Here is a 27,993-nt window from a genome sequence, read left to right on the forward strand (position 1 = left end):
TCAGGAATCGAATGCACTCTAACTGTAGTAATACTTCTGTGCTATAGAGGTCAGTGTTAACAATGTCATTTCTGCAGCATTGGTATATCAATGCAAAAGAAGTGTTACAAAAACAAACAGAGCCAAAATAACATCTGAAACATTTTATTAAAAGCATGAGGGGACATATTCATGTCCCCAAATGGAACATAAATACAAAATATATATATATGTACAAATTATGGCAGTGACAAATAGAAGTGTACCGGGTACTTTCTAAATATGTTAATTCACAAAAAAAAACTGAGAAAGAAAATATTAACTGTAGCTCCCAATGTGTTCTTTATCAAAGAGAGATGAATCAAACATAACCACAATGAACTTGGTATATGATCCATCTGGGTTCAGAACTCAGTATCTCTAAGGTTCACAACCTTTGAGATACAAAAATGAGGTATGCTCTACTGTTAAAGAAAAAGCAAGCCCATAGGTAAGGTCAAATATTTTTTGTACCATTATACAGATGCTCTGTACAGCTAAATCTTTCACTTAGCCAATCAAAATTTCTGCAGTTTGCACTGCTGTTGCTGATTTTTTTCTGTACATCGGGGAGCTTTTATGGCAGCAAATGGATAGAAATGTACACCTGGCCCTCCCCGATTTTGACGATAGGCTCTTACTTTTATGAAATGATTTACAAAACTCTCCACATTTATGGTACAAATTGCTGAAAGCACAATATCATTATTACAACTGTGTCCTACAAATAGTCAAGGAAAGGGAATACCTTTTATCCCCAAAGACTGCACTTGTATTTCACAGAGGTAATACAAGGTTTTGACCACATGGGGGCAGAATACCAGCAGCACAGCCTAGAATTAGCACTTCCATTATCGTTCATGGTTTTAGATTCCTCAAAATATGACACATTCATCTCATCCATCTGTTTCTATTCCTATGTTAAGTAATAAAAATGGCAGTAAGCAGTAGTCTGTTATTAGATGTTCAGAACACTATGGGCAGCAGATATTGCAGCATTGTAGTCACTTTAAAAGCTAAGCAGAAACATTTATTGGAGCTTGAATTATCACACAACTCTAATATTGACTCTATAAAATAAGCAGCTATTTCATATTCTTTGCTCAGTAACCTCAGTTACTGCTTACTCTGTGAGGAGATTGAGGCTGATTTCTATATTATTTATTTGGAAAATAATATTTCAGTCAGTCTTTCAATTGAAATGAATCATACTTTGTCTGAGCAAAAGTGAAGCGTGATTATAAATCAGTGGTTTCAAGTTTGAACTGACCAAAGCAGTTAGTTTAACACTGGATAGCCATCCCTAATACTGTTATTGAACAAATAACACCAGCCCTCGATGAGCAGTGGGAACCACAAAAATTGAATGTAGCAATGATCAAAAAATAATTGAATTGATACATTTTGTCTAAAATTCAACTTGTTTGATAAAGACATTTGGCATGTACATTATAGTATGTACTTGTTTTAAGAAAAAAAGAAAATACATAAATATTTGAAGAAAACAGGCATAATTTATGTCAAATCTGGCTGTTTTAATCATTCATGTCTTTATAAAACCGGTTTAGATTTCAGTGCAAATCCATCATTTCTTGGATGTTTTCAACAACAGTTTCTAGGATTAAATCTTTGTGATTTCCTCAACTCATAGGTCTCCACGTTAATTGTCCATATTACACTGTGTGCCCATCATGTGCTTCTAAAAACACATCTGACACAAGGAAATACAATCTTGAGTCCGAAAAAAATGCTGATTAAGGCATTAGATTGAGTACATATTTCACGTTTGTTGTTATCATGAGAGCATTTTAAATTTGTAAAATCCCAACTTGTATCTTCTTCTTCTTCCTCACGCAGCCGCGCTTAAATTCTGCTTGTTTTCCTGTTATATTTACACACATGTAGGACTTAATACGAGGAGCAACATTTGACGGGACACCACCTTTTGCACATGGAATCTGTCTTGTTTTTAGAAATCTTGTTAGTTCACCGCTCAGCGCTCTCTTCAAATGTTGGCTCATCCTTCTTTCATTTTCTTCTATTTTTTTTTCTTTTTCTGTAAGTGTGCTGCATTTTTCACCAAGTCCTAGCTGGAGAAACCACCAGGTGGCTCTGGATCAGGGGACGGAGGGCTGTCCTGGTCATCTGTGGGCAGCTGGACACGCTGCTCATCCATACGCTTGGCCTGCACCCTCTGGATTAGACTGAAGAAATCTTCATCAGGCACTGTGGGGGCGTGGGGGCCTGCTTCTGGTGGGGAGCACCGCTGATCATCAATCCTGGAGGACTACAGTCAGAAAGATTGATACATTTAGAGAATGGAGGCAGCTTCCTCTATTACCTACAAAGTCCATCTCCAAAAGGACTAATGATTAAGAATCTAAACACATTATTAAACCCTTAAGCTCTTGTTATATATGAATTATGGTCTTACCTGGCATTTGATAAGCATGTTGAAGAAGTCATCGCTGGGTTCTTGATGATCTCCCTCACCCACCAGGTGACCCAGGTTGTTATGGGTAATCCTCAGACCCGGAAGGTTTCCAACATTGACGCGTTGGTCATCAAGACGGCGACTCTGAGAGCTAGCAATCAAATCAAACAGCTCCTCGGTCTGGGGGGAAGTGGTAATTGCAGGATCTAGGGGAGGAGAATATAAATAAAATGTAATGTATTTAATGCTCTCAGGTGTTACAGGGATTCATTTTTCACAGACACAGAAAAATAAAAAAATGCTTACATGATTCCATTGAACTTCAAACATCTCAAATCTCACTGTTATTAAAAAGGAGTCTAGGTATTCCTTTAAAAACAAGCCTATACAGGACTGAACAATGTGAACATGTGAATACTCTCAACCGACCTATCATCTCATTCAGGGACGGCATGGAGTTAGCAGCACCTTCTCCGTTGTCACCGTTCTGTGGCTCATCAAGATGGCAGCGCTGGTCATCCATGCGGCTGCTCTGGAACTTACTGAGGAGGTCGAAGAAGCAGTCTTCATCGGAGGGGTCACGGCCCAACTTCTGAAACGAAAAATGACAAATTGGGAAAACATTAATTCTTGTTCGGTATAAACACACAAAGACTAAACCCTTTTATCTCTAGAAATCGTGTCATTTTATTTACTGCTTTTACTGGAATACAGATTTCCTTAACAGTACATCACAAACCCTCAGGACATCTGTAGGTGATCAAATGTTCTTTACTAATAATAATAATACAAATTCTGCCCCGTTTCCAAACTAGTCTCTGTTCCACTTTACTCCATTCCTCAATGCATTTTCTCATGGGGGCCTTTATTTCACTTCTTTTGTTGCACTTCCGCATCGTCAAGTGAACTGAAAGAGAATTTGGTTCACTTTGTTTTCACTGGACTACCTGTTTATGTTGAACTGTTCCTCAAAGTGCAGATAAAATAATTAAAATCGATGCCAGTATGAGTTACGTAATGAGGATTTTCAAGATGAAAGGCATGTGGACCAGAAAATATTCTGATAATAGTCACAAGGGATGGTCTTCCTAGAGAGACTACCTTGACCTAGATACTGGAGGTGGTACAATACTGTATCATGAAATGTAAAAATAAATAACCCATTTTCATTTAAGTAAAATGGCCCACATATCACAAACCCGTAAAATCTGATTAAAATATAGACAGGTACAGCTGTGGAAGCCATACACTGCCAAGTAACAAGTTATTTTCAATTTACCAGCAGTCCTTTGTTTCAGATTCAGTTGGCAGTGCTGGAAATGAGCATATAGCTCCGATCAATGATCACCCGATCAATGATTCGACTGAATGCAAAACTGACTGGCCAAATGCATTTTATGTGTACTGTACATCCCCAATGCTAGTCAGTAGTTCTTCCATTGTTTGTTTTGAGATAACACCAAGAAAGATCCTGAAAGATGCTCCTTCACCCAGTGTCACGCTGTGAATTATCCACTTCAGTTGTAAAACTGAAGTGGATAATGTATGCGTGAAATATATTCTAGCTACAAATGCACTGAGCTCGCAAAGCAAATGTGGAATTTATTATGTTTGAGCAATGCTACTGAAATATTCAGGCAATCAGGCTGTGATGTCATGATACTGAATGAGAGCTGATCAAATGGACAACAGCAATAAAATGATTCTACACAACACTGAGCCAAAATAAAAGTAAAGCTGCTGGCTCACTGAGAAATTATCTAAGAACATCTAAAACTGCCAATAACCTAATTTAACTGTCAGATGAAAGCAAAAACATCATCATAAAACAAGCTTTCAGCTATGACTTCAAACACAATGATAAAGTACTAAAATAGACGATTTGTACTTTCTCGATCTTATCCAACAAACTTCAAGGTGTCTACTTAGAAATTGGTATGATCTAAGAATCAGGTTTACTATGTTGCCTGAATAACTTTGCAGGGAAAACCTGGACACTTCTGAAATCTGGAGCATAAACATTTGCAAAGCGACCTTTTACTCAGTGAACTTAACCAAATAAATAATTAAAAACAGCCTCTTAGACCAAAGCCTCGGTCACTCTTTGCCTTTAACCTGCAGGACTGGGAAAACAGTATTTCATCTTCGAACACTATGCTTCTAAGCATATGAAGATAAAATCTCCATAATATAGTAGTATAAGTAGTAGCTAAAATTGAGCGATCTCGCTGATACATAATTGATAGTTTGGGCAATAATATCAACTAATCAGCTGAACAGCCATTTTATATATACGCTCCTCCCCTGCCGTAACAAACTACCCCACTAGTTTTTAACAAAAAGTCAGTATTCACTATAAAAACTATTCTGATTTAAAACCAAAACAGGACAAGATATAATACCTTTAACAACAACTAGTGGTTAAAGTAAATATCCCTACGCCTTACAGCAAGATGTGAAGTAGGTCAGCAGACACCTGATTTCACTCCGAAGAGTGTTTTCTATTACAACTTTTATAATAGAAAATCAAACTATGCTTCAAACACAACAAATGTTTTGCTGTTTTCCATAAAAAGTTTTTCACTGACACTGCATCTACTCCCTGAAAGACAGTAAGTAAGTAAAACATCTGCACATACAGTGCAAACACACAAACTACAAGTACTTAAAAAAAATCAGCAGGATGAGATTGATAATAACCTCTGGTATCCTTTGCACCATGTTGTTATTCAAGCTGTAAAACATAAATGAAACATCTTACCAGCTGTACTTCTTCCTTGTCCTCTATCTACCCTACTCTCTCTCTCTCATTTCTCTCTGAGCTCTCTTTCCCCTCTTGCTCTGTCCACACTCCTGGCTCACACCTCCTTCTCCCCTACTTTCACCCACCACTTTACATCACTCTCTCTCTCTCTCTCCCTCTCTCTCTTTGCTCCCCTGCTGTACATGACTCCCTCCCTCTAATTTCCTCTCCTCTTGTATCCCTCTATTCCAGCCTTCTTTTAATCTCTACCACACACTCCCTCCTCCTCTCTGTCTCACACTCTCTCTCTCTCTGTGGCTCTCCTGCAGGCCATTTTTGTCCCGTTCGCCCACTGTGGGAAAACAACTCATTATGGGAGGCAGGGGGGTTGACCCTGTGGGGAGGGCAGTTCTCTGATCAAGGTCACATTATCAGCAGAGAGGGAGAGCTGGGGGGACAAAGGGGGGGAGGGGAGAAAGGGAGTGGAAAGATGGGTGCAAGGGCATAGTCATGAGTAAATTGCATGCCAGCACTGGAAACCAGCAGAGATCAACTACCCTCGACTGAGAAGAACCACTAATGTCAACACTCAATTCAGACAAAGCTGTTTATAATATTTTTTTTTTCCTTACATGGACATTAAAAAGTCTTCCATGTGATTAGCATTTACTTGCTCATTGCATGCTAGTCAGCTATGACTTCTAGCAATTTATCTCCTCTGTCCTTGGCCCCTTGGTCTCTGTGTGGATCTCCTCACTTCCCTCTCTGTATTGTCCAATTAATAAAGTAGGCCACAGGGACAAAACAAGAGAGAGGGGGACACGTGATGATGATGAGACTGAAAGAAATGCGAGCAAAAGAGAGTGAGAGGAGTAGGGAAATTAAGTGATGTGAGTGTGTGAATGGAATGGAGGAAAATAAAAGACATTGTCTTCCTGGACTATATCACCAAAGTGCTATCTAACTAAAAAAGACATACAACCTTAAACTAAAATTAAATTAAAAATTAAAATGCCCACTCAATCCAAATATAGCTTTTTGCTTATCATCATACTTATAATACTTGGGCTAACTAGCTTTACTCTGCAATACAAGAACAATGCTGTTTCTTTTCTCATGAGTTTTGCTTGACATATGCATCTTTAGCCTCATCTTTTCGCATTATAGTACGTATGTAGCCACGGAGTGCATATTTAAGACCACTATAAGAGTGCTTTTAAAACAAATCAGCAGGAAAATGTTAAAAGTCAGCCGGAGGCGACATTTTCGTCCAACTCGCGTAGCGTTAGCTTGTTCAGCTAGCTAGCTACAAATGATAAAATTTGCTTGCGAGATTTGTCATTTCAGCCGACAAAATCAACTATCACTGGCAAAAAATGAGAAGCCTGCTTTTGTCTAACTTTGTCAGAAAGCACAAGAACCCTTTGTTTCAAAAGTCACTAATATCAAACGGTAAATCTTCGGCTGCATATGTCATGCGAGAACAGAAAGCTTGATAGGCGTAGCAAAAATGACTGAGGGGGAACAGGGCTTAGAGGACGGTCAATTGTCAAAGGAATATCTCTCATCTGGCCATGGTATATTGTGATTATATCACAGCTAGGGGCATTGTTCGGCCCAACGCGCAGGCGAGGTTACCAAACGGTTACCAAATATTACAATATAGAATTTATAGACCGAATCCAATAAAAACTGTTAAATAACAATTGAATAACAATTACATTAGAGTCATTTACAAAAAAGTAGGTCCTGGCTGCCTGCAGTTCCTGTGCAACGTTAGTAAACTGCTAAACTAATGTTCAAGCCAGCAATCTAACCAGAGTTTATTTATTCACATTAATTTGAACGTTCCCCATTAATTGTACACCCATGGAAAACTGTCTAATGTTACCGGGGTCACATTGCAAAGTCTTTGCAATCGTGTTAGGTCCACTCATTTTGTTAGAAGATGCATTGCTTAGTGTGGCGAGGATGCTGCTCCACTTTCTCCAGACACCGAGCTTCAGTCGCCAATAGTTCTGGAGAGAGTTCCCACATTTGTGCTTACGAACATTACCTCTCTTGCTTCAAGGCCCGCATCCTAAAGCTTTTGCACCATGGTGCTGCAGAGAAAGTGGTTGGTGTAGCGTCGTCTGCGTCGTCCCTGCTTGCTTACAGATTGAGGGCAACATTTTAACGGTAGCCACGGAATGATAATTAAAAACAGAACTGTAAAACAACATTAAACGTCATAGCTGTTGTATACACTCATTAAACCACACTTATCAACCAATCAGACTGCAAGACTACCCGTTTTATAATGAAATATTCATTAATGTGTCAGGTAACAGCACAAATGTTAAAATGTTTGTACTGTATAGTTGTGATTTGGTCAATAGTTATGGAACATACATAAGTATGGAAGTTCAACTGAGATTGTTTCGTTAACTGCTGTTTCCAAGGTCAAGAGTGAATTGTCGAGCTCAAAGTCAATGTGTGAGAAACAAGAGTCCTACTAAAATGGGAAAATATCTACAGTTCCACAACAAGAGTGTAAACTCTCTCTGCTGATGAGGACTGTGGTATTGTCAAAAAGATATGGAACAAGCAAATGGGTATTGACGTTGTTGTTGACCAATAAAATGTATGTAGGTTGTGGCACCCAAACATGATTTCAGCTGGTGCATAAGAAATAATGTTTGAATGTGAACTTCATTTAGATAACTACAATAATCATTTAATAATAATCTTAATTTAATACATCCTAATGACATCACAAGGTCAAAAGGTTTAACTTGTGTAGCTTTAAGAAAAAAGTGGCCCAAATTCACAGATGAGCAACTGACTTTACAAGATCAGACGACATGAAAAGGGTATGCTTCAATGTCAGGATTTCCAACATTTAGTTCCAAATGCTATTTCTAGTCCCTTGTAATGAACTATCATCATGCAACCCAATAATTTTCACTCCTTTCCAAGATGTCAGCTTGCTGATTACAACAATTAGCACTGTCACAGGGATGGAGCATGAATAGCGGCAGTGGGGACACAAAATTTTAGGGATACAACAGCTGTGAAACGACATATTCATTAAGAATCTAGTTCACAGGAAATTGAGAACTGTTGGCATTTAATGAGAAGACACTTTACACTGTAGGTGACTGAGGTTATACAATATGATTACATTTTATCGTATAATCTCATGGGAAATTAAAGGAAGTGTTCCCAATTGAATCTCTCTAATTTCTCTAATCTTCTCTTTAAAGTAGAAGCCCTGAAGACGTGTTGGATGGGATGAACAGACAGGAATGGAAAAAGTAGTTGAGTGAATTCAACGGTCAGCGTTTTAGATCCCCTTGATGCTTTCTATGACAAAAATTAATCTCATCTTTTCACAGGTGGGATTGCAGGGATTGAATTACAAGGCAGGAAGATCTAAGATTCAAAGAGAATGTGAACTAGAGATTGGTTATAATACATTTTGGTGGTTATCTTAATACTTAGAGGCATGAAATTGAATTTGGAGCTTGGACAATTATAAATTACACAGACCTTTTTTCTGTTTAAAATATTAAGAAGAAAATAATTATATTTTAAATCTTAATCGTTGGATTCTTGGGGGGTTTTTTTCTTTCTAAAACTGAGTCTGGTATGAGTCCGTTATGAGTCAGTTATGAGTACAGTAATATATAATTTAGGAGAGTACAAACCTTACAATTTATACACAGTTTCAGTTATTATACAATATTAATTCCAAATTTTTAAATCATATGGTTAAAAATACATCAATATTCAAGACTTGAGGGGACTGAAATGTTAAAAAAATTACACGACTAAAGCCAAAGATAGATTTTTACCAAGATATGAAATGGTTAGCTAGGTTATTCTTTGTCAAACCTTTAAAGGAATAGTTCAACATTTTTAAGAAATATGCTTATTCACTTTCTTGTCTAGAGTTAGATGAGAAGATCGATACTGCTCACATGTGTGGGCAGTATACATGAAGCTACAGTCAGGAGCTGGTTAATTAGCTTAGCATAAAGACTAGGAACGGGGGGAAACTGCTAGCCTGGCTTTGTCTGGATTTAAGCTTATACCTGACACCACATAAGGAACACAATTGGATATTAGGTCAGCATTATAAGCTAATACGACAGTAAAGCTATAAATACTCACTGGCACTGGAGGCGGAACTTGCACTGTGATGTCATCAGTGTCTACAGGGGAATCCAACCACGGCCTTTCATCTGATGACTGACTGTCAGGATAGCCTTTCCTTTTACCTGGCTGTGACAGCTGACTCTTCGATCTCCTGGGTATACTTTCCAAGTCTTGGTTCTCACCGTTCTGCAGTTAAAGGAGATATTGTTGGAGAGGGACTTGTTATTGTTTGGGGAGAGGTGTGTGGATCCCCTTCGCATGCACATTTTCCTTTAGAGTGTCATACTGTAATATGAGAAATCACCTTATCTGAAGAGTACTTCCACAGTTCTACACTGTCCATGCTGTTTCTCTTGGTGAATTTGGGTCTTGCTCCTATAGAAAAAAAAAACAGATATAAACCTTACATTACATAACATTAAAACTTTAGTATCATGAGCCACAAGGCATTCCTTGTTTGCCTTTTTTCTATAGCAGCCTTTCATATCAGAATAGGTCCCATGATGTTCCATGTGGATGTGAGGTTTAGGCAGACAACCAGGAAAACAATCTGAACTAGAAGAGTGCACTCAGTAGAGAGCAAATCTCCATTGTGTGTTTGGGGGCATGTATAGTCTCAGTTTTCTTTAAGATGCATTGAATAGTGTGATGGTATTGTAACCTATTGTCCTCTTAGGTTCACCTAACTGCATAAACTTAATAAGGTAAGAATAAACAGGACGATAAGTTCAAACTTCTCAATTTAAACCCTGATATTTATTTAAAACACTTTGTTCTAACACACCACACAAAGTAAAACCCCTCCCTACCTCCCTCTCCCCTCCCAAACAAAGAAGAGTCGAATCTCACTCAGTTGTCCTTCCCAGCTCCCTTACAGTCAAGATGGCAGCGAAGGTAACAAAAGCAGGGATTTATTCATCTTATATCATGCTTAACTGTAGTGGATCATAACATATCGGGTATGGAATTAATCCGCAGATGCTAAGGTCCAAGATGTCAGTCTTTGAGCCACAACAAAAGCCAAAATGTGGCCTGCAACAGACTTGTTTTTAGCCTAGGCAATTACCGAAAATGCCTTTTGCTGTGGTTGTTGATCACTTGCAGCCCCTACCGGCTGGTTAAGAGAAGTGAAAAGTCAGCAGTCAATGCCGATATAAAACGCATTATAAAATCGTTTTTTCAACAATTGTGAATCACTGCAACCATGAGAGGTCCTTGAGCATACAGTCATAAATATGCACAAAAAATATTAGGCTGATAGGTCCAGTATTATGCGAGATTAGATTAGATTACTCGGACAGACACATGGACACGACCAAACACACGATCTCCTCCAGGTTTACGCCTGTCGGAGATAATAAGAGTCTGTTTGCCAGCTCTGCACCAGAGAGGGAAATGTAGGACATGGGTGTGAGTTTCTGCCCACAGGAGGGTTCATGAAAGCAAACATCACACAAAAGCCAGGCTGATTGCACAGATAAAATTGTGCAGTTTCTCCACACTGCCTTATAGGAGATTCAAATCCTCCCAGTTATGTGGGTTGGCAAATCATTTGAGGGGAATCTATCATAATAATCAACTTTGTTATTTGAGGTTAATGTTTAAAACATACTGTGTGTTAGCAAGAGATCCTCTTTCTGAGGCTGGGGGTAAAACAAGAATCTTCATTCTAACTCAAAAATATACACACCTCTTGCTTTTCTCATATTTAGCCTCAGTTCAGACATAACACAGACACTCGCTTGTTATGTCTGTCTGAACTTTAGTTAGTTTTACATTTAAATGGCCACCTTGTGTACACATACAGTATTCCAGTTAGCTTGCTCAAGCCCACAAATGTTATTTTTGTCAAACATGAAAGTTAAAAGAGCAGCACCTATTTGAAAGAACTTTATGAAAATAGATTTTAAAGTCTATAGTTTTAAGGTGGCCGATAAATGGCTATTTACTAAACCCTTCAGTGAAGTTTCTACATGATTTAAGCAATTTTCTAGAACTCAATAGTCATCATTTTTGTTCCCATGTCTAGGAGAAAGGGAGGGCAAGTAAAGTTCAAAGACAGCTTCCCTAAACCACAGTTTGCAGAGTGCAAACAGACAGGTCCCTGTTTTCTATACGCATTCAAACACATAAATAAACGCCCACACACAGAGTTGGGCTTTTTCATTTGCCACACCCTTTTCCTTGTCAGGATTAAGGGAACTGAGTAACATGCTTACATGACATTTAAGAAATCAAGTTACATAAGTGCATGTTAATACACTGGTGGAGAAGACGCCAGTGACCTCAAGTGAACTGAAGTCTTCAGTTCAGCAAGTCAGCTGTTTCATCCACAGGGAGAAAGGGCACCGCATGATTCTTTTCTTTGTTTGTTTCCATTTGTACCATTCAATGCAGAGGATATGACAAACATACAGGAGGGTCTTTTAAATCAGACTCTCCACTTTGTGAAATCCAGTCTTTGTTACATCCCTCAGAGTTCCATGAAATTACTGTATAACACCTTTCCGTACTCTTATTTCCTGCCCTTTAATTTACCAGTCTAAGGACCATACAAGTTCATGGTCTAGGAGGTAGAAAGAATGTTTTGGTGTCACCTTGCATCTCAAACTCTGAACTGGAGGGTGAAAGGTCGCTCTCGTTGACCCCGAGCGCCTCCATCAGCTGTTCCACATTCATTCTGGCTGTCAGTTCTCCATTTCTGTCTCCAATCTGAGGACAAAACAACAAACAGAACGAGACGATGAAGTTAGGTCGAATGCGAGACACCTAAACTTCACCGAAGGTGCATTTTTCTTTTAGAATTTTGTAACAATGTCTCACTTCTTTAGAGATGTCCAGATGCTTTCGTGCATAATGGAGAGCTTGTTTGTGATTCCCTAAAGACACATATGCATTTCCCAGACTCCAGCAGGCACGGCCCTCTCCAACCCTATTGAGATATTAACACACACACAAATGTAAAAAAAACTTCCTGTGTTCATCACACGTTTGTGTGAATGCATTAGAAGGTGCTCACTCTACCTATCAGTAAGCTCCTGGGCGATGTACAGGTGTTTCAGGTGGTAGTCTATGGCCCTCTCATACTGTTGCAAAAGGGTGTAGGTGTTTCCAAGGCTGTAACAGGCCTGAGCCTCCATCACCTGGTCCCTCAGCTGCCTGGACAGTTGCAAGGTTTTCCTACAGAATGAGAAACAGAGGGCTTTATGAGGTGAGTAAAGGAAAAAAAAGATGTAGAGTGCAACAAAGGAAGAAGGTAAGAGGAGAGTGTGTTGACAGATGAATAGGAGCGGTTGAGATGACACACAAACCTGAGAGGACAACTAGTGTGAAAAAATAAACATTGATTTTTTAAAAATTGATTTTAGGAGTCCTTGTGTCATGCATTACTCATTTTTCATTAGTACTTCAGTTGCATTTCCTCTTTGGTTGAAAATGTTTCACTTCACCTTCTGTCCACTAGATGTCAGACTGCCCTCTTCTCTCACCTGTAATACTCAGTGGCTGTGTTGAACTGGCCCAGGAATATCAGGGCATTGCCTAGATTACTGTAGGCTCGCCGTTCTGCTGCTTTGTCCCCAAATTCTTTAGCAATGGATAGCCGCTGTGAATGACAGAACAGCAAGGTCAAGTCAACCCCTGTAGAATCCGCAAAACACTTTTAAGTTCAACCAATGGCACAAAAAGTGAAATTCTTATGGTCATTTTACTTTACTTGGCCCTATTTTTTTGGCTCAATGTACAAGCACAGGCAGCTGCACAAGTTCAAGTTACAAGCTCTGTTAGGCACATGATGTCATGACCAGGGGGTGCTGCTGCAGCAGTGGTGCATCAAATCGGCTCATCTGATTCCCTTTAAAAGCAGCATGTTCTCCTCCACAGCACACCAATAGATTTGTAATGGGGGAGAAAGGAGAGACTAGCTCCCAAGAGGAAAACAAGTGGTTTACAATGAAAAGTAACAGGGAACATGAGCTGACGGAGCCTGAAGCCGTACTTGCCAGTGATCCACCAAGAAACCAATTTACTACATTTTTTTTTTCCAGGAGAGGCCATCAATCTCTGAACACTGTGTTGGTGCAGCGTGAGATGTATCATGACCCACTGAAAAACTCACCAAGGTGAAAATTATTTGCAAAAAAGCTGGTAAGGCTAGCATGACTTGCAATCTCACATTATCATTCAACGAGCAAAGAACACACATTTTGATCAAACACTCTTTACCCTCTTCCTGTCCTTGTACTCACTGCCAACCTTGCTGTATTTCTTTTATTAAATAAGAGGTGTTCAATAAATGACAATACTTAATACTTTTTGAAGGAGAGGTCCATCCTACCTCCTCTCTGAAACCTGCTGTGCATTGGTAAGTCTTGCTATTTTGCATATAAAATTTTAGGGAAAACAAGGTAAGATGTATTCCCAAAAAGAAGCAAACACATAAACTGTACTTTGCTTCCTCACTGAAGTGAAATCTGACTACACCTATAAGCTAAAAGCTCAAGTCATGATAACATATGTGATCACAACGCAACACTAAATCAAATTTTGTGGAAACCACTTGTTTGCTTATGGTTTGCAAATGACAGAAGCACAACCAAAAGGCTGAACTGGATGATGATGAAGCCCAGATTCATCATGTGGTACTGTGGCTTCAAAGAGGACACTCAAAGATCCCTGACCACACAGCATGTGCACAAGCCACCAAAACACCCCCAAACCACATTTTAATGTGTATGGCAATGGTTTGTACAAGGCAAACCAAACATACATAAAACATGATCATGTGTAGTAGTATCATAGTATTTGTGAGACCGGATATAAATAAGGGGAGATTGAACAATTGTATTCATTTTTATTCATTTTTTGTGCCCCTTTATTTGTAATTCCTCCCCCATCAAGTGCATTCCCTGCACATGCTAATGCTGACAACATCATGGTGAGCCACAAAGTTACTGAATAGCTGGAAGGTGAATGACCTTGTGTCACAAGCAAAATTAGGCTGCTACAGTACACTGCTGACGTAAGGTCACTGTTCTGTTCTGGCACAACGACAAGGCTGATAACTCATATCTGCACTGTAAGTATGAATATGGTTCTAGATTTCTCACCTGACGGTGGAACTTGATTGCTTCAACAAAGTTTCCAAGAAGATAGTGAGTGTTACCCAGGTTCCCATAGGCTCTCCCCTGAGCGGCTCGGTCACCAAGTTCTTTGACCAAACACAAGTTCATCCTACAGAGGGAAGTGCAAAGTCAACTAGTATGTATATGATATTAAAGCAGACTGTCAGTATATATGTTAATAATTGAACACACCCTTTACTTGTCCTTCAGTAATCCATTTGACCTAACTGCAAGGAGCAGGTAAGTTATTATAAATTCTCACAGCATACCAGTTGTAAAATATGACAGTGGCAGCATGTTGTGAGGTTGCTTTTACCATCAGGGACTGAGAGAGATTGTGAGATTAAAGACAACTATGAATAGTGGCAAAGTCAGGTAAATGTTTAATGATTCTGCATATCAGGGTACAAGATCTTAGCCAAGGGCAGTTAGTATTGATACAGCCAAATTCAGTCTGGACTGCTTTTTTAATAGGGATTGTGAAAGAGTGGTGCTACCAAAACCAAGACTGATACATCAGCCAAAATCTGTGTAAAGACTTTAGGTTTGCTTTTTTGCAGATGCTTTCCAAATACGTTGTTTAAACCTAAGCAAATTTGTGGGTAAATATAAGATAAAAAAAAACAAAACACAAATCCAGATGTGCCATGTAGGCACAGATGTATTCAATAGAGATATAGGTGTAACAACTGCCAGAGGTGAGTTGGGAAATAGGGATCAAAGCAGCAATACATGCCGATTTCTGTATGTAATTTTGGAAAACCAAATACTCTCAAATGTATCAATACTGTGGAGTTTTCTGTGTAGATCGGTGATAAACTCAATTGTCACTGTCTTTATGATTTTTTGGTGTTGTATACGATCAATACATTGTCAACAATACATACTCGTAAAAGCCAGTAGCCCTTTGCAGTGTGTCTCTGACATCAGGAGGCAGGTCCCCTGGATCCTGGGTGCAGCCCCATAACTGCTGTTTGCCCTTTGCATGAAACACGTTCCCTATGTTATACAGTGCTCTGGCCTCTCCAACCTGCAGCCAGACAATAAGGGACACAGAATAGAAAGGTTAAAAAAATGTCAAAAAGGATGAAGAAAGATCTGCAGATATCAAGTGTTAAAAAAAAAATTCCAAATAAACATACAGGCATGTATTGTAGCTTTTTGAAGACTAAACTTACCTTGTCGCCCTGCTCTTGAGAAATATCCAGATGTCTTTGGCAGCAGACCACAGCCTCATCAAAGCGGCCCAACACTTTTAATGTATTTCCAAGGTTGCCACTGGCTTTTCCTTCTCCAATTCTGTCTCCTATTGTTCTGAAGGTGCAAAGAAACACATTTTTTGATATTCAGTGGTAGAAGAAAAGACTAGGCTATAGATTTTCTACTTTCTACGTTACTTTTAATTTATTCAAAAAAAGCCATCAAAAGTACTGTAACGTGATTTAATTGAGAGATATACTACATTTTAATTGCATGGTTACTTCCTGGGACCAGCTCCCAGTGGCCCTGGTGAGACTGTAATGTAACAAGGTAAATCTCCCCAGGGTCTTTAATCACTTCCCTGCTGAAATACCAGCTGCACTCACTGCGGGGGACCGGATTACTCATACAAGCTGAATATCCAGCTGGTAGCTGTCAGCTGTTACTATATGGAAGTCCCTTCACTTTTTCTTGGAATGCTCGTTGTTTTAGTGTCAACATATTAAAATCTGGTTAAGTAAATAAAATCTGTTGTAACCTGAATCATCTTCTTCTCACACTCTCTGTACACCAAATGAATCATTAGAACATTATTCCTAGATACCGGTGAACAGCTCAGCACTGAGCAGAGCTCTTTCTGCATAAATCTGCATCACTGTAGTAATGTGAATACTTATAACCAATAAACCACCAGTTCAGAGGTGGGATAACAGCTGCCTTCACAAATTATTAAACCATAATCAGCACACAAATAAGAGCATTCCTTATTTTCACATCTTCATTTGCTACAGATGTATCACACATGCATATTTAATACAGTGAATCATTTATAAACTTGATTATTCATTGGACTCTTCACAGTTTATAATAATTGAATTTGCCTATGTTTAAGTTGATATTAATATGATATTGTACTCTATTTTAGTACCTGTTAAGTGCTTTAAGCCACCAAAGCCAACAAGCAACAAAAAAATGTGTTTAGTGTCCCTTTTCTCCGAGGCTGGAGAATGTGATTTATCAAAAATACAACTGGATACTCTCGATGGTCTACAGTTGAGCAATTTTCACACTACTTAATATCTGACTGGATGAATATACCCCTCTCAAATTCAAATGAACACAGTGGTAAGTAAACTGAGTGAGTATATCCAGTATAGGAGTATAGGGCTGCCGATTTTTTTCTCGATGGATCAAATAAAAATAGTGAAAAAATGGCAGTTAGAATTTCTCACAACTCACATTGATGTCCTTAATTAGCTTGTTTTGTCTGACTAATGGTTCAAAATTTTTAGATATTCAATTTACTATCATATATGGAAAACAACAAATTGTCTCATTTGAGAGGCTGGAACCAAAGAATGTTTGGTATTTTGTTAAAAAAATAACTGAAATGATTAATCGATTATGAATAGTTGCCAACAGATTTTCTTTTGATCAACTAATCGATTAAACAACTTAATCATTGCATCTCTAATCCAGTACCTATTTTCTCAAACCTTTGGACAGCTCAAAACAAGTAGAGGCGGGGAGGTTTGGGAGCAACTTCTACTATACAGTGTAGAGTACAGCAGTCATTAAAAGGATAAAATGCTCACCTGGCCAAGGTAAGGTCATGTTTGTGGTATTCCAGGGCTTTGCCGTACTCCTTCAGGTAGAAGTAGGCATTGCCCAGCTGGCTGTAGATGGCACTGAGTGTCTTCAGGTCTTCTGTGCCCACCTGCACAGCTGCCTCAAAAAACGCTGTTCCACCTTTAAAGTCCCCGGCCTTGCACAGCCGCTCTCCCTCCAAGGCCAACTCCAAGCAAGACGCCTCCATCCTGAATGGTGCACGCATACAGTCACATACACACACAGGAAAAGAGAGAAAACCCATATAAACATACTGTACATGCACAGATAAAACAATGTACAGTGAGATGGACAGTGGTAGTGCAACATCCTCTCACAGTGAGGAACAAATTGGCAGTATCACCATGACAACAAGTTCTATAGCCACATCTGTGGATTGTTGCCTTAGCAACTGAGTCTAAGGCTCTGAGATGAGCACCTTGAAAAGGTGTTGCACTTTTCACTCATTACTGCTCATATGAGTCAGTCTTTTAAGAGTTTGATTTATAAAGACACACAGTTGTCTTGTATTGATAGTTGATTATATTAAGCTGATTAATCTGTTTGTCTTTCCACAGTGTACACAATTATTGTATAGTCATGCTTTCTGTGAAGAAATATTTGAGTAATTCATTAACTGATATTGTTTAAAGTCCATGTTGTGAACATAAACAAGCAGTTCAGTAATGTTCAGTCAGTCCTGTGACAACCATTTGATCCAAGTGTATCTCTGCTACTGTACAGTACTGTACGTTGCTAAGCTGAAATATAATAGACCCACACATTCCAGACATAACTATCAAAAGCTAAGTGAAGGGGAGTCTTCCAACCACCTCCTCAATGCGTTGTTTACCATGGCAACTGCTGGATCAATGACGCTGACTTGGGGAATGTAAAACAGATGTTAACTTTATGTCTATTGACAAGTCCCTTATTGTTAAGAGGACAATGAGATTCAGGTACTTGATTGAACATATTTTAATAATTTGAAAAGTAAGCATTTTACAACTGCAAGATGTAAGATTGATGTATGTATCAAGCCAAAACTGTGTTTGGTTATGAGAAATGTGTGTCAGAGTGTACTATTAAACATAGGATCCTTAAAAATGAGTTTGCACATGCTGAAGACATTCATAATAAGCACAACAAGGCCTCATCAGTCATCACTGAGTTGTAACCAGTAGTATACACCCCAGATTCATTGTATAATCCAGGATAAACTAAAGACTGACCAAATTTGGTTGAAGCTCTAAATTCCAGATAAGGTACTAGAATGTAGAGCTAAGCAAGGATTATCCTTGAATCTAATCTGTTTTACAAATGGAACCATTCAAAAGTATAGCAAAGAGATGTGCACCATATGTAGTTTCACCTGCTGGTTTAGCAGAAAACTCAAGGGACTGGCAATTTGTTCCACTGGTGCATTCAAGAGACATTTCACTCATTTGCAGACCTCCTCTCTCATCAAGTCTATCACTCAATTTATACTGAGCAGGTTCCCATCTTTTTTGTTCTTATTGTTTCTTTCTTTCTTTTAATCTGCCTCACCAGGAGCAATTCACCATAATACATGATTATGTTAGGGACACAGGCATCAATTATGCACAAATCACTGCTTTGGTTCCTTGTAAGGTACAAGCACATTTTACTATTTCACTTGGTACAAGCTCTTTTGGATTATAAGTGTAAGGTGTAAATTGAAATGCAAATGTACCTCTGTAAACCTGTGCCAACAGGTTTTATTGCAACTGGTAACTAACAGTAATTTACATTACCAACGTGATCACATCCAGGCAGGGCTTTAGGCACATTATTAGCATGTCTTCTATCAAAAATTTCTCAATGTTTGCTTGCGGGGCAACAAAATTAACACAGAACTGGTCCTTTTTGGTGTTCTAGCGGTACCTGTGTTTTTGCCTGCTTCGTGTTTTGTCCACATACACCTGTAGCTCCAAGCGTAAAGGCCTTAGCATAGCTTGAGGTCGAGGTCCACGATGAACCAGTCTACACATAGCTCTCTCTGCCCCAGTCAGAGGGCAATGATCAGATGCCATGAGGGCAAGCTTTACAAGACTACCTATGTCCCGAAAAACAGAGTAATGAGCAACACTTTACAGAGATATTCCAGTTCATTCAAGCAGTGCACTTATCACTGACAATACAATACTGAGTCATATCAGCTGATATAACTAATCGAGATGAAATATCCAGCTACCAGATTCTTTGTTTTTTTCTGTCAAGTCCATATTGTCCATTGGATTACGCCAGTGGAATCCACAATGTCAGCAAAATTGCAGTGAACCTGGACACAATCCAACTGAAAGTTCTATGCGCTGTCCCAGACCAGCCAAGAATCACATCTGCTTTTCAAGTCCTCTCGAGCCTTCCAAAAACTAAATGCTGAACTTCTCTCGTAGCAACGACAGTCAGGAGGGAGTAGTAGAAAATCCCACGAAACAGTGGCTCCAGTTGCAGATGTATTTCTTAGCCAAAACATTTTGATTCAAAAGTCTAACAGAAGGCATGTTTCACTAATCCGGCTGAATTTAATCAAGAGGCAGAGAAGCCAGCTGCTGTTATGTCATTCAGACTTTACTATCCCAATTAGGAATGTGTTCCCTTCTCCTTTGATCCTCTTCCACCTATCCTCAGCTTTGACAGCGAGATCCATTGTTCCGCCTAGCAATAACAAGACACGATTTAAAAATCGAGGGAGGGTATAATGTAGGAAACATTGTGGGTGAGAGCAGGGGGACAGTAAGTGACGACAAAGCAAACACAGTACTTTTAAGCTTGACCGATGCCCCAATGAGAAACAGAGAGGAAGGATGAGAGAGAGAGAATCGCTAATCCAGTGACCTGCACCTCCTTGGTAGAGACCACACAGCACAGTGAGAGGCCCAGACTAATCCAACTATCTGCTGACACCGGCAGAAACATTATTAGGTCACCAGCCAAGACATGCTGTATAAGACTGTGAATGAAGAGGGGGTAAGGGACTTATAAATGTCAACACTTTAAATTACTTTCACTGCAAGCAAGCAAACGTATGGATGAGAACTCAAAATTTATGTTCAGGTTATTTGTCTGTTATTCTTGGTTTAATTATTTTTATGATGCATCTTACAAAACACATAATGTAATACATCACATTATGACTTGTTACCAGCCAAATGTTAAATATATTGACTCTCAACTAAATTGTCTTAAAATAATTAACTACTTAAAGCTTTTCATTTTCCCATTGCCACAACTTGGGAATCCCATAATTCCCAAATTGTGTCAAAGACTTTGCATGCAGATTAATTCATTAAGTTGGGCATTTATAGTTGGTTCGATTGCCAACCCAATACAGAAATTATTTATTATAATCAACATTAAATTAAATTATGACTCTCAAACTTCACACAGAGTAATGATTCTTTTATTTCCATTCAGTAATGGTGCATTTCCATGCAATGCTGTACCAAATGAATAAAATATACTCAAAAAAGCTAAGCATAAGGTCATAGAAGCAATATACTAAACTGACAAGGTTGTACAAACTTGAATTAATAAAAAGTTAACGTGTCTCATAAAAAATCTGGACAGCTTAGATGTGATTAAAAAAAACATTTTAACTACAAAAAACTTTGTTAATTCCATAAGGTGACTCTAATATGTGTAAATAGCAGGGATAAATGGAGTCGTTTGTCTGTCTTGGGTGAAGAGGAGACCTTCTCTTTCGCTTGTTTCTTGTCATACAATCTCTGTGTCATTTACAGAACGCCTGAACACTCCTTTTGTTGACAGGCAGCACTGCCATCTCCATTATCTCTGTTGCATACAGCACATGCACACAGTGTCTCAATACCAGTTACCCATTTGACCACTCAATCAGATGACCCCTCTCAGTCAGACACTGATGCCTCGGGCCAGGGAGAAACATGTCCTCTTTGATCTGACAAAAAAATCAATTGACCATGGGTGAACTCACCATGGGAGCGTCAACCAGAGGGTCTTTAGTTTTTTTGCTTTTTTTCCTTTGACGCTTATAACTCTCTGGGAGTGGGAGATATGGAAAACAATCATCTATCCCTTCTGAAATCTATGTGACGCAATCAGCTAGAGAGAGCACAAATCACTCTGTTAGTGTTGTGGGAACTACAGACACACTCCCATTCATTCTTCCCAAAGCCTACACACGTCTACAATTTGGATGGACATGAAACTCCCCGGTTTAATCATCAGACCAAAAGATTAACAACTGCATTAGAAAATATCTGGTTCTCTGATAAAAAAAAGTCAAGGATACAAGGGAAGAAGTTAACTACGATTCCCAATGTGCATTTGGGAAAAAAAAAAAAAAAAAACATCCAATCACCGAGCTTAAAATTCTGTCACGTGTGCTGCTAACAATAGGTGGAAGCTAAAGATTTCACTTTTGAGATAAATGAATTTTAAATCTACAGCATAAATCAGTTTACTTGTAATTTCTGGGTCAATTTTGGATGAATTCAGCAGCTATTGAGGTGCATTCAGTTTACAACCCCAACGCCAAAGCTTCTTGAATTCGCTACCACTATGATTCTAATTTTCACTCTTTCATGTCGAGAAATCCTTGCACTGTGGGCTGTCATGAAGGAGAGCAGATCCATCAAAATATGCCCTAATTGGCCCCAATACCAATTCTTAAGGCAAGAATAAATATTGAGCCATCTGAACCTTTAAGTTTTCATTGCCCCTTCCCTCAAAGGGTGACCTGATATTAAATGATTGTTATGTTGTTGGGGCAACATAACTGAGCCCAAGGGCGAAAGTACTCCAAACATATTTTAGGAGGGCTGGCAACTCTGGAAAGTGGACAGAACTGGTTACCACTGTGGATAACAGTCAATGAGGCTCTTGAAAATGCAAGATCATCTCCTTGACATTAAATTAAATGGACTTAAAATAGTAACACCTACTTCTCCAACAGTTGAGGCTTTTGAATATGGGGGTAAACTCTCCAGCTCTGAAATGCTTGAGCAGGAAAAAAGCCCTGAATGGTTGATAATTCCAGCAACTAGATCTGAACAAGTCCCCAAAGGAGGACCCACAAAGTCGTAAGATTAGCCAAAGCTACTCTTCAGTGCAAACAGGAAAGTGGGGCAGGCATTAATAGCAGTAGCCAGAGGGATGAAAGGTACATAGTCCATGCAGTTACAAACAATCACAGAGGGAATATATTTACATTTGAGCAAGCACATCCATGATGTAGGAGACACTAAAAGCCAGATGTAGTTTACCAATCAGCTGTTAAGACTCACCACTGACCCTTCAGCTTACATCAGCAGTATGGAACTGAGCAGGCTGTGATTCTTTCTGATGCTGCAAAGACAAGGTTTCAGCATGTCGACAGGAAGCAAGAGCTCACATGTGTACAAGAGGCAATGGACATGACTGGCAAGGACTTATATGTGTCTTGTATGGAAGGAGTAAAGGATGGAAGCAGTAGGATAGAAAGCTAATATCTATCCAATCAAACATGGATGCTCGGACATCAGCGCAGTGTCTTCACGAGAGCATGATATTGATGAGGAGTTCAGTTGAAGCGAGTAACTACAGAGGTGTGGTTACAGAGGAGGGGAAGAAGATGAGAAAAAAAGATATGAGTCCAGCTTCAGATGGTGATGGGGTGTCTGTAAACCACCCCTGAATTGTAAAACAGTTTGTGGAAAAAGGGTGTAGCCTAAAGAGCACCTGGTGACATGGTTAAAAGTCTTAAGCTGTGAAGTTGTAAAGTTAGAGGCCAATATGTTAGAATGCATCTTGATCAAAGTCAAAAAAGGAAAAAAAAAAAAAAAGGAGGCTGCTGCATGGGAGGTAGTCTGAGAACTGACAAACAGAAAGAGGGGTTAGAATCAAACAGACCAAGAGTGAGAAAAATGCATTTATGAATATGTAAAAGAAAGGCAAAGCAAGGAGACAACAAGACATTAACAAAAAAAAGGGATTAGTCTGCATGAGAGGATTTTCACAAAGTGACTTTCATTCTTGCCATCTTTGTGGTCGGTGTAAGAATGGATGTGTGCGGTACAGTCTGCCATTCTCCCCTCTGATTACTGCTCTAATTGGTCTGTTTGGGAGACACTCATCCCATAATAGCCTGCCTGTGGTCTAAGAAAGACAGTCTCCCAGTGCTGTTACCATGGCAGCACGGAGTACATGTAACATATGAGACAGGTTTCAGGGAGTAAGTTAAGAGAGATAGAAGAGAAGTTTGCATGTAAGCTGAACTGTGTCTAAGGTTTGTCATTTCAGTGGAAAACAGCATGATGCGAACAATGAACCTTTGTCAAATCACCAACCACAATGTTTTCACTGTTGATACTTAAATATGTGCAGATCATGTTCCTCCGCAAGAAGATCGGGGTAAGATTAGGGTTACGTTTTGCCATATAAAAATTCAGTTAAGATGAAGCAACTAAGGGTTCAGTAAGTAACCTTTTCAGAATGACTAGTGAAAGAAACCATCTATGAAAAATATACAATGTCAAATAAAGGTTAGTGTAAAACAAGCTGGCCTCAGTTTAGTCTACATCTCAAGGCTATATAACAACATTCTGTCCATAAATGGTACTGTACTGCACCTTTTTCACATAGTTGTAGAGGATACTGTACTTCTTCTCCCTCTGAAAGACAATAGGATGTAAAATAAGATATTCACTGGAGTGCCACTGATAAATACTTTAAGAAGACCCCTACTACACAATGCAACTTTTTCAACCTAAAATACTTGGGAATATGCTGCAATATGTACCTGCTAAATGCCGTAAACAACCTCTCCAGATGCGTTTTTTATGAATTTAATGAAAATCTAAGTCAGCATTGGCCATTTCCACTGTGTTGAAAATTTCGGAACTCACAGTTGAAATCCTCAAACATGGTCTAAATATTGGAATGGCACATAATGTCAACATAACTGTAACAGCCTTAACTAACATAACAATTCAAACAATTAGCATTAGTGTCAGCAGTCAAAAATAAATGTTCTTCTGGTCCAGTTTCATTTCACAAACATTCATGTGATCAACTGTGTCTAAAGCATAATATAACCATGACCATAACTGCACAAACTCAAATCGAATTGAGCCTCTGGTTTATGTTTCCAGCTGTACTTGATATGCAGACTTCACCACAACAAATGTACTCTAACTGTGCGTCATTCTGATCCCACACTTTCTCCCTCAAACTGCAATCTTTCCACAGACAGAACATATTCCATTTGGGTTTTTGATTTTTATTATTATGATTATTATGTATTCACTTCATAAAAGTATATATATAGTATGTGTGTATACAAAAACAAAATATCCCAGATTATTGTCATACATAATTAGGGGGAGAGGACAATCAAACGAGATTCCGTTGAAGATCTGATTTAGCATTTATTAAATAGTAAGAAACGCTGAAATACAATAAGATTAGTAACCCTAATCTGAATATTATATACAGAATGAGCAACAAGTGTGAGTAATTGTGATTAAATGTATCTCACTAACAATTAAATCCCATGGTGAAAGTGATATACATCTTTAGGTTCTGTTTTTCATTTATTTGAAAATATATTATGAAATATTGCTTATAAAAACAAGCAGTATCTCTCTGTTTTACTTGGAGCTCTTCCTCTGTTCACATATTCCATATTCAGAGATCCACATTACTGTCCCCATGATCCTTGGCCTCGCTAAGAAACTCTGTGCTCAGAGTAGTAATCCAGCCATAATTACAGAGTGCCACGGCTCGTTGTCAGGGCAACCAAAGAGAAACTCTCTAGGAATGTTTTTCCTCTTGCAGTGCATGTCTCTTTCAGTTAGAGCTGGATACTTCTTTCTTCTTTTGTCTGATTCTTTTGTGAAACTGCTTTTTTTTTTTTTTTTTTTTTTTTTAAATCTCCATGATTCTGTTTCTCTTCACTCTAAATCATGTTGTCTGTCACAATATCAATGGCGCAGTAGCATGCAATGCGGTCCAAGAAAAGAGTGAGAGAAAATAATAGGGAGGAATAATATTCCTACTGTAGAGCTTCCAAAATTGACACACTGGAGGTTTGTTGTAGCATTTGGCTTCAAAATGAGTCAATTTAAATTTACATGCGGCTTAAAAATATGTACTGAATAAGAATTACTCATTTATAAGATCCTTGATATGGTCTCTGTTAAGAACATGACATGGATCTCATGACATACCCATGTCCAGTGTCAGGCATGTATCCATTCACAATGAGGTGATATTTAAGGATACTTAAGGGCACCTGCTTTTGATGCCTATGCCTATGTTCTGCAGCCAATTCTGTGTGTGTAATGTAGGTATGGAGATACAGTAAAACTGTTTTACGAGTGAGGACAAAGATTATATAAAGAAGCAAGTCTAACTAAGGTTTCAGTGCAGAGATTACCATCTAATTTAACAGAATAGGCCCATGTTGTAATTAAAGTATACACATAAGCTTTGAAAATTGCTTCTAGCCTGACATGGTTTTCATCTTGCAATATCCGATAAATAGAATTAATGACTGGAGCCAAAAGCCTCGCAAAACAAAAGCGTGTTATTGTATTGTTAGTTGACAAAGGCACCGTAGATAATATCCTTTTGTTTCTCACATGTGTGTCCTTAGAAGCTACAAACAAAAAAGCACAAGTGCGCACACACACAAATATCCACAACCCGCATTGTAGAAAGGTTATGTATTGACTTTATCTGTTTGCAAAATAGAGGGAAAGCTACCACAGAGGTTAGAGCTGGCCATATGATCATATGCGTGTTTATGTGTGTGTGTGTGTGTGTGTGTATCTCATGGCCATGACAACCTTGTAGGGCTTATGAATGTCACTTCATAGCTCAACAGTTATTAACATTCCCAGCAGCCCGCTCTGTGTAATATCAGGTTTTCAGAAAATATCTCTTGAACCATTCCTTTTGAAAATGTGACCATGCACTTATTAGATACATAATTTCCTGAAGTTTTTTCGAAATCCAGTCAGTGGTCTGTGTGATTTATTCTACCTGACAGATTAACAAAGATAAGAGGCCCCGCTAATCTAATGAGCATTACTGTGATTAGTAATTTTTAAAATGTCAAAACACGAAACAGAGACTCAACCATTTCATTCTCATTCAAGTTTCACCAAAACCTGATCGGTGGTGTCTGAGATATGGCATGACACAGGGTCAAGTAAACAACACATTGAACTCTCCCTTGAGCCAAGTGTCACTGTCAACATACAGTTATAGAGAGAGCTACAATGATTAGTCCATAAATTAGTCAGCCAATTAATGGTGTCAGTCATTTTTCAAGCAAAAATGCCAACAAAAGGTTTGCTTTCAACTTCTCAAAACTGAGTGATTGATGCTTTTCTTCATAATATTTGATAGTAAACTGAATATCTTTGAGTTCTGGACTCTCTGGGCAGATAAACAAAAACATTTGAATCAGACAGGATGGGCATTTTCCACCATTTTCAGATAGTTTATCAACAAAACAATTAATAAGTTAATCAAAAAAATAATCAGCAGATTTTTTTTGATAATGGGAATAATTCTAATAGTTGCAGCCCTTGAATAAGTAGGCCAGAATGCTAGTTTCTGTCTGCTTACAATATGTTTTGTCACCTGAAGAAGACTATTAGTAGTTCAAACGTTGTCATGTCCATTAATACAACTCAATACCACAGTGTGAGATATTGCATAACAGACAAACTATTACTTTAACATACTGAGTGCTCCATTGAGACCGGTGATACACTATATTTGGTGACCCATCAGATTCTGTGAACTGTAGTGTTGGTTAGATGGTTATGATAAGAATATCAGGGTCGGTCACATAATCTGATGGGTCACCAAATATGATGTAACACCAGCATTGAAAGACAGTTAAAAGTTGAAACTGAACCTGTTTTTTGACACACAAATAGCACAATAACACAGATATTAGTGGGGGGGGAAGGAACATGGTATACAAATCTATCAGACAACAATTTAATGGAGTCAGTCATTTTTCAATCTGTCGTTTGACCCTGCACATATGGTGTGATCCTGCACCTCCATGGCACGTGTGTACTGTCCACCTGGACGCAGACACTCTTTGCTATTTCCCTCTTACGTCCACATCTTATGAGGCTCCTCTCAGTCTGCAGAATCCAGCCACAGCAGCTCAATGACCCGAGCCAGGAATGAGGCTTGGAACCGGGCTTTGGCTGCAACTGTGGCTGGGTCTTGAGCTTTAAATCAGTGAAAGCTGACTGGTTAAGTTCACCCCTGTCTAGCTCCTCCTTTAGTGAGCTGGCAGCCTCTTTTATTCTCCCTCCTTTCTGTCTTTTCAGCCGCTCCCTCCCGTCTCCAATCTTTCTTCTTCAATATGACAAGCTACGAGGCTGAAGACCCCCTCCTCCCCTGTCTGCCCATGTACCACCTAGGGTCCTTACCTTGAGTGGAGCCGCTTGCTGGCCACATCCTGGTCCACACCGTTAGCAGCCGACTGAGCCATAGAGCCGCTACTAATGTGCCTCCCTCCTCCCGCTATGAGGCCCCTTCACAATTATTCCCCTCTGAAGCAGCAACCCTTTTTCTTCTTTCTCGAGTCGTTCCGCTTCTCTGTCCCCTCCCTCCCTCTTTCTCTTTCGTCCTTTACCACTGTCTCTTTCCCACCCCCGCCCCCAACTCTCTCGTCTTCCCTCATTCACCACAAACAGAGCAGCACAGCAATG

General features: G+C 39.0%; 1 protein-coding gene across 1 annotated transcript; it reads right to left on the minus strand.

Moving 5' to 3' along the window:
* Window positions 1-128: 128 nt before the first annotated feature.
* On the minus strand, window positions 129-27,993 carry gpsm1b (G protein signaling modulator 1b). The gene is made up of 14 exons (XM_042395706.1): window positions 27,712-27,993; window positions 17,254-17,475; window positions 15,637-15,772; window positions 15,346-15,488; window positions 14,444-14,567; window positions 12,824-12,939; window positions 12,360-12,515; window positions 12,159-12,267; window positions 11,933-12,047; window positions 9,640-9,710; window positions 9,351-9,521; window positions 2,882-3,044; window positions 2,453-2,658; window positions 129-2,305 (listed from the first exon to the last, which is right to left on the minus strand). Exons 1-14 carry the CDS (start codon window positions 27,771-27,773, stop codon window positions 2,105-2,107), a joined length of 1,995 nt encoding a protein of 664 aa, XP_042251640.1. The 5' UTR covers window positions 27,774-27,993; the 3' UTR covers window positions 129-2,104.

The sequence above is a fragment of the Thunnus maccoyii genome, chromosome 19 (genome assembly GCF_910596095.1).
Source record: "Thunnus maccoyii chromosome 19, fThuMac1.1, whole genome shotgun sequence".
In the NCBI taxonomy this organism is placed as follows: domain Eukaryota; kingdom Metazoa; phylum Chordata; class Actinopteri; order Scombriformes; family Scombridae; genus Thunnus; species Thunnus maccoyii.